Source organism: Onychomys torridus, chromosome 10 (assembly GCF_903995425.1).
Source record: "Onychomys torridus chromosome 10, mOncTor1.1, whole genome shotgun sequence".
Classification (NCBI taxonomy): domain Eukaryota; kingdom Metazoa; phylum Chordata; class Mammalia; order Rodentia; family Cricetidae; genus Onychomys; species Onychomys torridus.
In genome coordinates this window covers 30406577-30422574 of record NC_050452.1, presented here as the reverse complement: position 1 = coordinate 30422574, position 15998 = coordinate 30406577, and the positions used below count along the sequence as shown (strand labels likewise).

General features: G+C 51.9%; 1 protein-coding gene across 2 annotated transcripts in view; it reads left to right on the top strand.

Moving 5' to 3' along the window:
• Positions 1-15998, top strand: part of Sorcs2 (sortilin related VPS10 domain containing receptor 2) — a 379471-nt gene that overhangs the window by 226265 nt on the left and 137208 nt on the right. For both annotated transcript variants that reach the window (XM_036200422.1, XM_036200421.1), the window contains exon 3: positions 4041-4140. In XM_036200422.1, the coding sequence (XP_036056315.1) occupies positions 4041-4140 (100 nt within the window). The remainder of the gene's footprint in view (positions 1-4040; positions 4141-15998) is intronic.

Here is a 15998-nt window from a genome sequence, read left to right as displayed (position 1 = left end):
TTAGGAATAGGAGCCATGTGAGTTGTGCAGAAGGTCCGGTGGTCACAGAACAAAGAGAAAGGGACAGTAGTGACAATGATGTAGAGCAAGCCTAAGTATATGAGAGAAAGAAGGAAGGCCCCTGAGGAGGGACTCTAGCCACAGAATATGCTAGAAGATGCAAAAACTGGCAATAAGGAAAAGATCAGGGCTGCCCAGGGCTGGAGGTCAGGTGGGGAGCAGGCTGAAGCCGGAGGGTGCTTATGGCAATGGAGGGATTCCATTCATGCTGCAGTAGTGAATGTCTGTCATGTTCAGTGTGTTGGGCCAGCAGGCCCTCATCAGAACCATGGGCTCTGGGACAGTGGTGTGTATGTTGGCTCATCCTGAGGCAGGGAGGACAGTGGCAGAGAGGGGCTGTGTATGAAGCCAGGGGCATGGGCAAATTGAGCTTACCGCACAGTTTTGTGGTGATCTCAAAGCTGCAATAAAATGAAGTCTATTAACTAAGACTAGGAACAGGTAAAATTAATTTTAGTAATGATTTTAATTAACTCAATATATCCAGAATATTAGTATGTCAATATGTAATCTACATAAAACTGACAATGAGGTATTTTACATTCTTTCTGGGCCCCGGGCCTTTGAAATCAGTGTTTCAAAGTTTTTATGCCTTTTGGCCAGATGGACCACAGTCCAAGTGCTGTGGCCTCAAGTGGCCAGCGGCTGTTGCACTGCGAAGTGGATCCAGCCCTCACTACCCCTCCCCATTCCACTCTTGTTGCCCCAGACCTGGCTGTTCCCCAGAGCCCACTCCTCCCCATCAGCTGCCGTGTACTGTACCTATTGGACTCCTACACATACTCCAGACCCAGCTCAAATGCCCACTTTGTAACAACAAGATGGTGTTACTCAGATGGTCCCATCCTAATCCTGGAACCTGCACAAATGCTTCCTCACTTAGTGGAAGGGACTTGGCATGTGAGACTGAGAATTCCTGGGAGTGGTCCTTGAGATTGTCCTTTGAGTCCTGGGTAATTGTGGGGACCAGCAGAGGAAGAATTTTGTTCAGAAGTGGTTGATGTCGGGATAGATGCAGACCCTGGGGACGGGTTTCAAAGATAGAGGCAGGCCACAGCCCTGCACTGGCAGGAGCCTTCAGGGGTTCCCAACCTTCCTAATGCTTCGACCCTTTAATGCAGTTCCTCATGTTGGGGTGATCCCCCAACCATAAAATTACTTTATTACAACTTCATAACTGTTTTGCTACTCTTATGAATCGTAATGTAAATATCTGATATGCAACACCCAAAGGGGTCACGACCCACAAGTTGAGAATCACTGCTCTAGTGGGCAAGGACATAGACTGTCTCTCAGTCTCCAAAAGAGACCAACACCTCTATTTTAGCCCCCAGAAGCCCCATTTCTGACTTCTCTGAACTTCCTGAGACTGCTGTCTTTAAGTACTGTGAGGTGAGAGCGTCTTACAGCAGTCACAGGACAGGCACGCCCTCCTGAGGAAGGCTGCCTGCTGCATTATGCCCCCTCCCCCAACTCTGAGCCTTTACCCTGCCCAGGAGCGCCTCAAGGCACCTGGGCAGGCAGGGCCTGGCTAGGGGCAGGGAGTTGCTGGATGGAATGTGAGGCTTGGGGGAGTCAGCCAGTCAGGCTGCGGTAGGTGAGGTGCAAGGTAGCTGGGCTCTGAGGGGCAGCTGGGGACTGTGGGCGTCCTCGTTAACACGCCCTCAGCATTTCCCAGAGTCCCCTGGACCTGCAGGTGCTGCCTCGTCTTCCTCATCCAACTCTTCATTTTTCTGTCTGACTCTTCCAACCTCTCCTCTATCTCTGTCTCAGTGTATCTCTGCCCCATCTGTCTGTCTGTCCCTCCCCAGTCTGTCTCAATAAGTGTCTCCTCTTTTCTCTCTGTCTCAGTCTCTTTCTCTCCCCCTGTGACCCCCTTCTGTCTGTCTGTCTGCTTGCCTGCCTGTCTGTCAATATTTCCCTCTCTTATATGTGTGTCTCTGCTTTGCTCCCCTCTCTCTTTGCAATGCCATATCTGTGTCCTGTGGCTGCTGCATGATGTTAAGGAGCCGAAAAGGACCCCTCCACTCTTGTGGAAGTCCCCACCCTGAGAAAATGTGGCATCTTGGGACTAGTTCTTTGGGGGAGGTAATGGGAATCTGTTTCCATTCCCTCCATCAGTTGCCTTTGTCTTCATATGACCCCTCCAGTGTGGCCTTGTCTTCTCCTAGTGACATCTGTGTGATCTACATTTCACTCATGTTCTTGGCTGACATGTTTTCAAAAAATAGTGGCCAACCAGGGGCAGGTGCCTTCCCCTGGCAGACACAGTCTCTCCCTTCTTCCTTCAGGTCCGTGTGTGTGTGTGTGTGTGTGTGTGTGTGTGTGTGTGTGTGTGTGTCACTCTGTCCCTGCCTGTCTATGACCCAGTGATCCCACCCCTCCTGGGTCTCCCTGGTCCCTGCCTTGCTATTCCTCTTCCGGTGTGGTTACATTTTGCTGCCTTCTTTAGCATGCGCCTGCTTCCTCCCTTGACAGGTGTCCTGGAGCACAGCCGTGGTTGCTCGGTGCTCCTCTCCATGGCTATCCCACACCCACAGGTGCCCTGGAGTTCCCAGTCTGGGGCAGCTCCTGTAGTGAAGAGAATGGAGAGGAGGCTGGGGTGGGTGGACAGAGGCTGAGGCAGTGGGTAGCAGGAGGGAGGGTGGGGGACAGGATCAGGTCTTGGAAAGGGCAGCCAGGGAAGATCCAGCTGCATTAGGCTGTGGGCTCTGAGCTTATAAACAACCATTGTTTCTACAGGGCTCTGGGCCCTGTGGATCGATTTCTGCTAATGGGGCCTCTCACTTCCCCCTTCCCAATGAAAATCAATTCTCTACGGTTTGGAGAGCAAATGTGCCTTGATTAGACAGCAGGCGCATGGTGTCATCTTGGTTCTCTTGTTCCAGTCCTCCTAGGGAGGCCTGAAGAAGCCAGGCTCCAGATGGTCCCCGGGGACCCCACCCCTTCTGGGTAATCATGAGAGCCAGAGGAGGGGGAGTGGGCTGTCTCTTGTCTTGGTCAAAGGGACTTTGTGACCCTGAGGTTTGCAAAGGACATTAGGGGCCTGTGGCCACCAAGCCCAGTGACCGTAAACATGGCCATCTTCCTGTAACCTGAAGATCCAGGGATGAGGGAAGGGGTGGGGGTGGGGGGGACTTAATGGACTTAATGGTGGTATGGAGTTATTGGCCTGTTCTCCCATGATGAGCTCACTGGGCCAGCTCCTGTTGGCACAGATCCTGGGGTCTGATTCCCAGCAGGTACCAAGCTTGTCCCTGCTATCCTGTGGTCCTGTGCTCAAGGCAGGGGTCATCCTGAGCCTGGATGTTCCTGGTAGAGCTGAGCATTCAGAGCAGGCAATGGATGAGTGGAAGGGAGCAGTAGGGCCTCAGCTCAGTCAGTGGCCATACTGAGTGGGCTGTGACCTGGCATCAGATGGGCCAGCGTTTGAACCCTGAGTCTTCTGCTTGTTAGCTGAGTGGTCCTTCATGCAGGACACTCGTCCCCTTGGTGCTCATCTATGAGATGGACAAAATGGCACAGATCTTCAGGGTTTTGTGAAGCATCACAGGGACAGAAGGATCAAGAAATTCTGACTTCTGAGTGGGGCAGCGGTGGTACACACCTTTAATCCCAGCACTCGGGAGGGAGGCAGAGGCAAGTGGAACTCTGAGTTCAAGGCCAGCCTGGTCTATAGAGTGAGTTCTAGGACAGCCAGGGCTTGACAGACAGAGAAACCTTGTCTCAACCCCCTACCCCCCACCCTAAAAGTTCTGACTTGGTCCTCACTCCAGACCTGGCCTTTAGACCTGAGCAAACCTGCTATCTGCGAGGGAACTCAGGCTCCTCACTTGCACTTGGGGTGGGGACATGCTTCCCGTGGGAGGATGGGAAAGAAAATACTGGGGATCTCAGCTCTGCCAGTGCTGGCATACGATGGTGCTGGAAAGTCTACCCCCAGAGGACGTGTGTTGACAGCTGTCTTTCCGTTCCCATAGGTCCTCAGATTTTGGGACAACCTACACCAAGCTTACTCTCCAGCCTGGTGTCACCACGGTCATCGACAACTTCTATATCAGCCCAGCCAACAAGAGAAAGGTACGTACATACCAGCCCAGGGTGGCCAAGCCTTGGGATCTGGCTCTCCATGGACCACTGACTGGTTCTGCTCCAGGAGAGTGGTCTGGTGTGAGGCATTTGGCCCTCAGCTCCTGTTGCTTTGTCTCATTTTGATGAGTGTATTTGAAGCCATCAGCTGGGCCTTTGGAGGAGAGCCTGCCTGCTTATCTGGGGCACATCCATCTTCTCCTGTCCTGGAGGCAACCTCCAGCAGGCGAGCTGAAAGGAGAGTCAGCAGAGCTGGCGGCTGAATCAGCTCCATCTGGCTCAGAGTCCTGGCAGCAGTTCTGAGGCCCTTCTCTAGGGCATCATCTCTCCAGGGTTGGGTTGGTTCCATGTCAGGGCATTGCTCGCTGTCTCTTGGCTTCCGGTTCTCGCTTCCTGTCTAGATGTAGAAGAGGGAAGACCATGGAAGACCCCTCCTGCAGATGTGTGGCTGTATCTTGGCCCACCTAGAGACCCCAGCATCAAGTCAGCACCCTGGGCTGGCTCAATCTAGAGAAGCAGTCCGAGGTCACAGGAGGGGACTCAGGCAGAACAGAGTTCAAATCCTGGTTCACTTCTTTGTGCTTTGGTTTCCCTGTAGGAAGATGGGATGTAGCCCACATCTCACACAGAGACTTGAGTGAGCCCTGTGTAGTGCTCCCTACCAGATCAGTACCTGGGTCCTAGAGGTACTTGGGTAGTGACAAAAGAGAAATCCAAGCAGCTCGTTACTAAAAACTAAGGAAATGTCACTTAGAATGTGACCTATTCATCACGTAGCCATGGCTTTCTTTTGGTTTGTTTGATGCCCGACAAAAGGGGGGTGGGAAACAGCAATTCGCCAAGGGCCCCCCCAGAGGTGCATCATAGCTTGAAGGCCAATGCTCACAAGATGAGACGGGATAGAAATGGAGTTTACTGAAGGCCTTGCCTTGAGAAGACAGGGTGCTTGCATCCTCAGATTTTCATGTTGGGGGACTCACATGTATGAGCCAGCTTTTACAGGGACGGGGAGAAAGGCATGGGGCAATAGGCATGAAGACTACACACTGGGTGGTGCCTTCACCCATCCTGTCTCCAGCATGCTGCCCCTACTCCCAGTGCCCCCCTCCACACATTCTGACCGGACTTCATCATCAACCCTGGCCTCCTGGGGTGCTTGTGTGCTTTGTGTTAGAGGATGCACAGAAGTAAGGAGTAAGAAGGTCACATACTCCTGCAGGTCATCAGATGTTTTAGATTCTAAAAATCGAAAGAAATGTCACTTAGAATGTAACCTGTTAATCATGTAGCCATGGCTTTCTTTTGGTTTGTTCGATGCCAGACAAAAGCGGGGTGGTAAACAGCAATTCTACCAAGGGCCAGTTTCAGAGGTGCATCCCTGTTAGAACCTGGGGCCCGTGTTTGAGCACCCCACAGAGGGTGCAGAAACACAGGATGGTACGACTGTGGGAACGCACCATGCACTCTGGTGGCTGTAGTGCTGGGGAAGGCTCAGGGTCTCAGAGAGACAGTGGAGCCTGACCTGAGCAGGTCCCAGTGAAGGTCAGTCATGTGGGAGGACAGGAGCCTGCAGAGCCCTCACTGCACTGCAGCAGAACTCAGCTGCTGCTTTGGGGAAGATCCAGTTTTGATTGTTGTTTCTGTCCACAAGTTTTTGCCTGCATGTATGTATGTGTACCGTGTGTATACCTGCTACCCAAGAAGGCCAGAAGATGACATCAGATCCCTTGGGACTGGAGTTATAGGTGGTTAGGAGCCGCCGCCTGAGTTCTTAGAACTGAACTCTGATCTTCTTCTGCAAGAGCAGCCAGTGCTCTTGACTCCAGGCCCCTCCACTGCTTTTTAATGGGATGCCATCTTGTCTGCTAGATCAGGTCGTCTGGTTTTGTATCTTCCTCTCCTTGAGTTCTGCTGCCATGAAAGCTTCCTCCTGGACAGAATGGGAACAGAGGAGGGAGGGCTACTGCAGACCAGGGAACCCTTGCCTTGGGGCTTCGGCAGGTAGAGAGGAGAAGGGTGGGTTGGTTTTAGCTTCCCCTGCCTCTTCCCAGAGCCCTCCCTCATGCCTCATACAGGCAATGGCACTCCATCCACAGCCGTCCAAGCAGTGAGGCCTTGCTATCACATATCACAGGGGAGAGTTACCCCATCACCTACCTCCTGGTAGGAGGCCTGGGTCTGAAACCACCTTCTTGGGAGTCTAAACTAAGGAGGTGGGACGTTGTCCATGCTCAGAGAAGCTGTGAGGGCCTCTACCTGCAGGGAACCCTGAGTGCATGGAAGGAGCAGGGAAGACCTTTGACCTCCCTGCCTCCATGGGTCCTTCCTTCTGTGGCTGTGATGGTGTGTGTGCGCACACACAAGACAGAAGTGATCATTGAAAGTAGTTGCCGAAGGCCAGACTCAGTAAACAGAGCCATGTTCCCATTGCTTAGAGCAACTCCCAAGTCATATGTGTCCAGCCATCCCTGCGCTGGAGCCCAGGATGGTCAGGTACCTACAGGGCAGCCTGCAGGCTGTGTCCATGTGTGGAAGGAGAAGCAGGGCAGCTGAGGCAGTAAGAACCAAGAGAGTCTCAGATGCTGTGAGGGTAGGGAAAGATTCTCAGGGAGGTTGGGCAGGAAGCAGTGAGGTCAGGCCTAAGATTCCTTCTTGGACTGGGACCACACCCTTGGACCCTCTGAGCCTCAGTGACAGCCTGTACAATAGAAAGCTGCAATGGGTAATGGAATATGGGCTCAGTAGAGGGTTCTGGAAAAGACCTTTTGTGCAGGCTGGTTCCCATTCAGGATTCCTGGCTTCTTCTGCAGTCCTCTGAGATGGGAGATGGGGCAGTGAGGCGTTTGCAGTTTCAAAAGGGCACAAAAATCAGCCCTGCTAGAAAGGTGTGGTTTGAACCCTTCCAGGTTCACTGGGCTCCCTGCATCCATGCCAACTCAGCCCAGCCCAGTTCAGTTCAGGTCTATTTGCCAGGGGCAGGAAAATGGCAGGTCTTTGCCATGTTCCAGGCTCAGTTTGCTGGCTGTTGGCTTGTGCCATCTGGCATACCCTGATTCCACTCTGGGCCTCGTTTTCCCCATATGTGAGGAGCCTAAAGTGACGGCTGAATAAAGCCCCATCAGTTCTGTTAGCTTGGCCTCTGCTGGCCTCCTCCCAGAACATGGGCAGAACACTCACTGGAGAAGCAATCCCAGCTTGGCTCTGTCCACTCCTTGGCCATCTATGTCTTCTGCAGGAGGCAGCTGGGTCTCCATGCTCCTCCTTGTCAGGCTCCAGGCAGTCATAGAAGGCAAAGATCAGACTGTACACTGGACTGGGCCCCGTTGCTAGGGACAAAACACTTTGCCCAGGCCAGATACAGGCTGAGGACCTACTGGGACCCCATCCTTTGCTGTGTATAGATAGGAAGCTGCATGGATAACTAGAACCTTCTGTAACCTTTGAGAGCCCAATGGGGCCTGATAACCTGGAGCTCATGCAACACGTCTGTAAGATGATTAAGAAGCCGGGCGGTGGTGGCACACACCTTTAATCCCAGCACTCGGGAGGCAGAGCCAGGTGGATCTTTGTGAGTTTGAGGCCAGCCTGGTTTACAGAATGAGATCCAGGATAGGCGCAAAGCTACACAGAGAAACCCTGTTTTGAACCCCCCCTCAAAACCTCCCCCAAAAAAAGACTAAGAAAAGAACTAAAGTGAATGTCCCGTGTGCTCCCTGTCCCTATATGGACTGTGATGTGGGGTGGTAAGGTCCTCTCTTGCAGGGCACCTGTGTGAGCTGCTGCCTGGTGTAGGGTAATGGATAGCTTTGCCGGAAAGTGAGGCTCCAATTAGGAGACCATTTAGTAACAATTACAGACTGAGCAGCTCTTTTTGGCTTCTTAAGAGACCACTTTGTGAGCTATCTTCAGAATGAGCTCTCTTTGATTTTGTCTTGCCTGCAGTATAATCAGAGTGTGGCCCCAAGCATGGCTTTCTGCCACCTCAGACATAACTCTGGCCTGTGACTTCCCCTTCCAAGCTGCCATGGTTCCCACACTGGCTTTAGGTGGCAAATGCATTGTTGAATGGTCCCCCAGAGTGCTAGAGCATGGAGAGGTGTGAAGGTCTGGTCTGGAGGGGATGCCTAGTGAGAAACCGTTTTTTAAGTATCATGTTTTGCATTAAAAATTCATGTGGATTGTCATCTTAGACAAGGCATCTATGTTGAACTGAATGCTAAAATCTCACACATACATTGTCACCAAGAAAACCCTTACTGAATGAATGGTCTAGGAGAATGCTGATTCCTGGGTCCCCCCTCCACCCCACTGAGGAGGCCCTTCCTGTGGTTTGGGGCCAGAGCGCATGAATCTTTATTCACTCGCGCCCCCGCCCCCCCGTCTCCCTCTGAGGCTCATGAGAAGCCACCTGCCAGCATTGCAAGGTTGGGGACACATGGATCAAACCATAGCCCTGCATCTGGGAAGCTGCCTGCAGCACCAAGAGCCAGTACCCGCATGTTGTAGGTGAGCCAGTGGTGCCAGGGAAGGTAGTGTCCCCTAGGACTCTATTGCCAAGCAGGCTGCTGTGTGGTACCTTGCACACGTGTGCCCTGGCAGACCCCCAGAGTGAGGGCTCCTACAGTCTTATGTTTTACAGGGGAGAGGGAGAAGGCCAGGTAGGTCAAGAAACGTCCGTGAGTCCACACAAGTGGGTCAGGAGTGCTCCAGCTGTCCATCAAACTTCAACCCCAGAGGACCCCAAACAGCAGGAGGAGACCTGTGCCAAGGTCCAGATCCAGAACTCCACGTTAGCCACTGACAGCTACTGTGGATCTCAGTTCTGTGGATCTCCTGGGATGATATCACAAGGGATCCTCCAGCTCTACTAATTGTCATCCCAGCCCCTGCCTGTGAATTCCTTTTGAACTCTATGCTGTTCTTGCTGATCTGCGTGTATGGGCCTGCCCGCTGATGTTACTGGCTCTCCCCCACGCTGCTGTCTTCTTTGCTAGTCTGTCTTTCTTCTCTGCAGATCTTCCCCTAAGCTATGGTGAGTCCACAGTGCTGAGCCCCTCTCTGGCCTTGTTCCTGCTCCACCCCAGCATAAGCCTCCCTGCCCAGCTCACAGAGCCCTCTTGGCAATCCAGGTTCTCCTCTCCTCTCTTCTCCGGTATGGGCCAGAGCAGTGCGTAATCTAAGATCCGCTCAGGCTCCATGGCTGTGGCAGTGCAGGCTTAATTCTGTGCTTGGAGAGCACCCAAGACAGCCCAGCCCCTCCAGCCACTCCAATCCAGTCAGAGCACAGCAGCCTGGTGGCTGTCTCTGACAGTGTGAAGGGTTTGAGGAGTCCAGATCTGATCTCAGTGCAGACTTAACTCAGAGATGCCCCAGCAGTAGGTGGGTCTTTTTTCCTTCCCACACTGAAGTACACGCCTAGCTGTGCTGTCCGCTGCTTTGAAGTTGGTCCTTCTGAGGGTCCTACTATCTGCCCTGTGCCTGACATCTGATCAAGAATGTAGCACAGAGAAAGAAGGCCTGAGAGATGGGAGAACAGACTTTTCGAGGACTTGGATCCCAAGGTCTGTGTTTCCCAGCCCTCAGCTTCTGCTTGCAGGATGTTGCATGCAGATCACGACGGATCACGATATTATCTCTTCTCTGCATTTATTGTGTATCATAAATGATGATGATGTGTGGCTTCATAGTGCAGTGCCCAGCACTGGCAGCTGAAATCCTCAGCACCATGGGCACTGACAGGAGCTAGTGGCCCATGGTGCTTTAAAGGTCTGAGTCAGTGTGCATAACTCAGAAGGAATCAAGCCCCTACTGTGCATCTTTTCAGGGTCTCAGCATGGCTGACATTGGGCTGAAACTTCAGCCATCTTTTATATCTGTCCCCAGCAGAGCCACGGACTCCCTGTGGATCAGAAATGATCTGAAATGCCCATTTAACTCTGTGTTCATGTTTAGACTGGGCTTTGGCAGACCTGGCACATGATACTTGGATATTTTCATGATATAGAAGACAGCCCCTGCCGTGGCATACTTACACATAGCTTGGTAGCCAGAACTCAATATGCCTCACCATATACCAGGAACATGAAAAGCTCTCTCTCTCTCTCTCTCTCTCTCTCTCTCTCTCTCTCTCTCTCTCTCTCTCTCTCTGTGTGTGTGTGTGTGTGTGTGTGTGTGTGTGTGTGTCTGTGTCTGTGTCTGTGTCTGTGTGTGTCTGTGTGTTTGTGTTGAAGGGACCTCAAGCAGCTTTCAAGTTGTATGCTTCATTTTCTCTGGGAAAAAGGCTGTGTGGGTTGCTCTATGTCAAGATGCCACAGGGGAGCAGATCCTTGCCTCCAGGGCTCCCGGGCCAGCCTGCACAGGGCGCCTCCCCACCACCTTGTTCCTGTTCCTGATCCATGCATGGAGTCTCCACCATCTCAGGGCTTGTCAAAGCTCTCAGCTACAGCATTACCCACCCACCCCCACCCCGTTCCTAATCCATGCCTGGAGTCTCCACCATCTCAGGGCTTGTCCATGCTCTCAGCTGCAGCATCTCCCCTGTTCCTGATCCATGCATGGAGTCTCCACCATCTCAGGGCTTGTCCATGCTCTCAGCTGCAGCATCTCCCCTGTTCCTGATCCATGCATGGAGTCTCCACCATCTCAGGGCTTGTCCATGCTCTCAGATACAGTATTCCCCATTCCACAAGTTGGATCGGAGGCCAGAGGCCACATTTTAAGACACAGTGCCCCAGACTAGAGGAGTGATAGGATGGCAGGGGTAAAGGAGAAGGAAGGGATGGCTTCTTCATGAGGCATCCTGGCATGGTGCTTGAGTGTGTGGCACATGGTGTATTGACAAGAATATTCCCTGTGTACAAGGGAAACGTGTAGTCAGGCAATATGAGAGCAGACATGTCCTCTTTGGTCCCAGTGTTTTAACTTCAGAGTCTCGAGACCCCAGCAGTAAGGCAGGGTTCTTGGATGGCATACTTGGGGGCCATGTGCCTGTGGTGATTTGTCAGCCCTTTCCTGGTCATGTGGTGGATGCCCCTACTCCTCCATCCGGAAGGTGAGAAATTGCCTTGGCAGAGATGCAGCCTGGGAACTGCTGTCAGGTCCTGAGACAGAAGTTAGAAAAGAAATACAACAGAAAAGGGTATAAAATGTCCTTCATAGGGATGGCTCATAAGAGAAAGAGGTGGGGAGATGTCATGGATACCATAGTGGGAGAGGCTCAGAGAAGAGCCTTCAGAGATTCCCCCCACAAAAAACCAAAGGGAATTGTAGTTTGAGTTTTCCTGCCTGGCCCACAGTCAGGGCAAATCTCTCTCACCCACCAGGGCCCATAGATGCTCAGACCCAACCAAGTAAACACACAGAAACTTATATTGCTTACAAACTGTATGGCTGTGGCAGGCTTCTTGTTATCTACTTTTTCTATCTTAAATTAACCCATTTCTGTTAGTCTATACTTTGCCACATGGCTTGTGGCTTACCAGTGTCTTTACATGTTGCTTCTCATGGCGGCGGCTGGCAGTGTCTCCCCCCAGCCTTCTACTTCCCAGAATTCTCTTATCTCTTGTCCTGCCTATGCTTCCTGCCTGGCCACTGGCCAATCAGAACTTTATTTACACAGAGCCATATCCACAGCAGGGAATACCTGAGTTTTCTAAGTTTTGAGGGGCTGGTGGGAAGTTTTATACTATGTGATTTAGTTGGGGCTAAGCCTGTATGACATAGAAGCGTACTGGATAGGCCCATTAATTACTAGCTGTAAAAACTACAGCACTTCATGGCTTTTTAATTTTCTGTCAGAGAGAGAGATAGAGAGACAGAGAGAGACAGAGACAGAGACAGAGAGAGAGAGCTGTAGGGAGGTTATGGCCTGATTTCTTTAGTATGTGAGATCTGGCCTCTTAGCACCCCCCGGCATCTTAAAGAGGCAGGTCCATGGTCTGACAGGGCTTGATCATGGCAGCCTCAGATGCAGACAAAGCCGGGCATCTCAATCCTCAGAATGATAGTCAGCTCTGCATCCAGAAGACTGGGGTTCACAAAGTTTAGTGGGCTGATGAAGGTTGCCATCTGGGATCTGGGGTCCCCCCTTGCACATGGGCAATGCCCTTCTTCTACCACACCCCTCTTCCAGCCTATGGTGGATGGAAGCAGGCACTGCCAGACCATCAGATCTACTCTAGCATCACTCCTCATGGGTCCAGGATTGTCCTACACATGGGGAGATTGGACCCCTTTCTGTGGGGATGTGGCCAGCAAGGACACAGAGAATGGAGGTCCCATTGTATAGTCGGAGTCTGAATGTCTTGGAGGTCAGGCTCAAGAACAGACAATACCACAGACTCTGGAAGCTTCTGTATGACAGAATGAAGATATCTTGCAATTGATGTGGTTTTTATGGAAGTCCTTTGGTTGGAGGATAGGACTGGAGGGGCAACAAGAGCCAGGAAGAGGCATCTATCTATCTATCTATCTATCTATCTATCTATCTATCTATCTATCTATCCATCCATCCATTCATCCATCCTTCCATCTATCCATCCACTCACTCAGCCAGTGTCCATCCTAATACCAATGATACTGCCTCTGATCCCTGTGAGTCTGACCTTGGTGGACAGGGACATGGCTAAAAGGGCCCTGGTTCAGATGATGCCCTTTCAAAGAGGGAGTGCCAATCCCTGAAATGAGGTACCTTTGGGGAGGTACCTTGAAGGCCCCAGAATGGAACTAGTAGTGTTTGGGAGATTGCAGAAAGAGCTGTGTGTGCTCACTTCTGGGCCTGTTTTCTGGGTGGGCTCCCTGGGGGTACCAGCCTGGGACAAGCCTCTACGGCTCTTTCTCTGTTTGATCCTGAGTTCTGTCCAGCCCTAGCACCGAAAAGGAAACAGGGCTCCCCTGCTGTAGAGAGCAGGACTGGCATGGATCTGAACACTCCAGCTCTCTGAACAAAACTGGAGCCCCTGGATCATCCCTGTTGGCCTCTGGCCTCTCTGGACTTGCTTCCTGAGAAGGAAGGTTCAGGCTTGCAGAGCTTTTTCCTTCCAAAATGGTGGGAAAGCTGGTGGGAGAAGCCAGAGCACATGACCCTGGCAGGGGTTCCATCCGTCTTTCCTGCCAGATGGCAAGGCCCAGGATCTCCTTCTGCAGCCAGTCAGCTCTCCTCTCCTAGGGAATACTGACTCAGTGGGTCCTGCCTGTATACAAAGCTTCTGTTTCAGAAACAGTGAGCCCCTTGCAACACCAGCCTAATGTGCCAGGAATTAATTCTCTCTGAAAGCCATTAGGATACCAAAGAAGCCAAGAGCCCAGGCTTCTCAGAGGCACCTCCAGGGCCTTTCATCTCGGGAGCTGATCCAAGACAGCTAAGACTCAATTCCACCTTCTCTGAAGATGCACAGACCCTCATACCCCAAAGTGAGGATGGCCAGAGTGAAATGGAATAGAAAAGGCCCCGGGTCCCAGGGCAGCCACCCATGCTCCAGTATACCCTCTTCTTTCTCCAATACTCCAAGGCCAGGAGGACCTACTGTGTGAGCGGGGGGGGGGAGCTCAGCACACTTACATGTCTGTGTCTCAGGACTACAGGGAGTACTGAGACTACAGGAGGATCCAGGAATGACAGAGGCCACACACAGGCAAAGCGGCATCCTCGAGAGGCTGTCAGCCTTGTAGGGGACTGATGGCTGCCTAAGGTCCCTGGCCAGCAAGGATTGGGAAATGAGTGGATCTGTATTCACGTGCTCTGGAGCCCCAACCCTTCATTCTCCATAGCCTCGGATGACACTCAGTTTGCACTGTACGCCTGGGGTGCCCTGTGTTGGAGCCTGGCCACTTTCACACCACCCATGTATCTGGAAGGCCTGTGACACTGTCATCAGGGACAGACCTTTGTTAGTTCAAGTTGCCACCAAGTACCATAGACTCACTAAATTAAACAGCAAAGCCTATTTCTTCATGTCCCAAAGGTTGCATGTCCAAGATCCCATGCCAGCATGGAAAGGTTCTGGGGACAGCCCTCTTGAGGTTGCAGGCCCCATCTTCTGTGTCCTCACATAGGAAAGGGGATGTCCAGCTTTAGGCTTCTTCTCCTAAGGAAGGACCCTGGTCCCTTTCATGGTGGCTGCACTCCCATGTCCTAGAGCCTTGCAAAGGCTCACTCTCCAGATGCCATCCCCTGGGGTTAGGGATCCAACATGTTACAGAGCCAGGGAGGAGCATGCTTTTAGTGCACTGAAGCCTGCTAGGGTCTCTCTCAGTGGCTTAGACATGTTCAGAACTTGGCCTTGGTCACCAATCTGACAGAAGGCAGAGCAGTCTTAAGTAGGGTTCTGGCATCTCTGTCCTGACATTTCTCCAGGGTCTGGGTGTCACTCCAGATGCCCAAAGAGGGGGTCTGAGCCCAGGGTGGCTCACTGGTCCTTGCATGGGTATTCCTACCTCCTAACCCCTCTTTATTTTAATCCTACATATCTGTATAACGGGAGTCCCTGCTGACTTAGCATCCAGTAAATAAACAGCTCTGTCCTTTTGGGAAAAGAGGAGACAATGAATTTACTTCCCTTGAGCCTAAAGGCAGTTGAGAGGACCCATGTGTGCAAGGTGACCATACCACACAGCCTGGAAGGCCAGCAGCTTTATCCTGTACATCCATGACTAGGGCATCTTTCCTGCCTGGCCTCAGTGAAGATGAAGATTCCTGATAATGACATTTCCGGGGCTAATCCCCATTCCTAGCTCATCCTTGCTCCCATGCTAATCCTCACTCTCATGGGTGATCTCCATACCTATGGCTGATCCCCATTCTCTATTCTCATCTTTGCTCCTATTGCCTATCCCTCTGTGGATCCTCATTCCCATGTTGGTCCCTGTCCCCTGTACTGATCCCCATTCCCATGCTGATCCCTCTTCTCTCTGCTGATCCTCATTTTCATGGCTAATATCTAATCCCATGAAACTCTGTTCAGCTTCTGTTAAACAAGAAACGGGACTCCAGGACACATCATCTGATAAGCTGTGTTTGCGGCAGCCTCAATTTCATCCTTTTCCATGTCTATAGAAAACAGTAGCAAATAATGTTTTTATCCCTTGTGTGTTGAGGCCTCTTATGAAGCTTAAAGGATTTCTGCTTGGTAAAAATAGCTAAAATTTGCAAATGGGCTCCACATTGGGCATCCTCAGGCAGGTGAGAGCATCCTGGATAGTTGGGGGAGGGGCTCCAGGCTCTGCTTCTGTCTGCTTTCCCAGTCCCTGAATCCCAAGGCTGCTAAACCAAATCTGACCCTCTGTCTGTGAAAGATGGTCTTCTCCAGGCCTTTGTTACACAGATGACACCACATCCTTACAAGGGCACGGAGTCCATGGCTCCCAGCATCCCACATCCTGCCCCATGACTTCAGCAGCCTCCTCTGGGTTAGCCTGGCACTCCCTCTGTTTGCAGATCTCAGCCCGCCACATGCTTGGAACTCTTGGTCTGGCTTTGAAGTTCATGTTTTCCAGCCTGAGCCTTCTCACCTTCCCACCTTAGCATGTAGGGCTGCCAGTTGTGCCCACGGCCACTGACTGATTGCAGAAGTAAGCCCACTAACAGAGCCTTTGCTCAGGCCTCACTTCCCTCCCTCAGCTCTCTAAGGTCCACTTATCTTCCCTAACACCTCAGGACCCCAACATGGACCCTCTGCCCTTCCCTGTGCACAGCCTAGCGTCAAAGGTGTGCCTGTGTGGTGCTCTGAAGCTGTCCTCTGCACCAAAGGGAAACATCCACAGTAGGAGCTCCATCTCTTTGCCATTTCTGCTAGCCCCCAGCCCTGTGCTTGAAAGATGCCTTGAGCGAGTGACTGTGTGCCATGAACAAA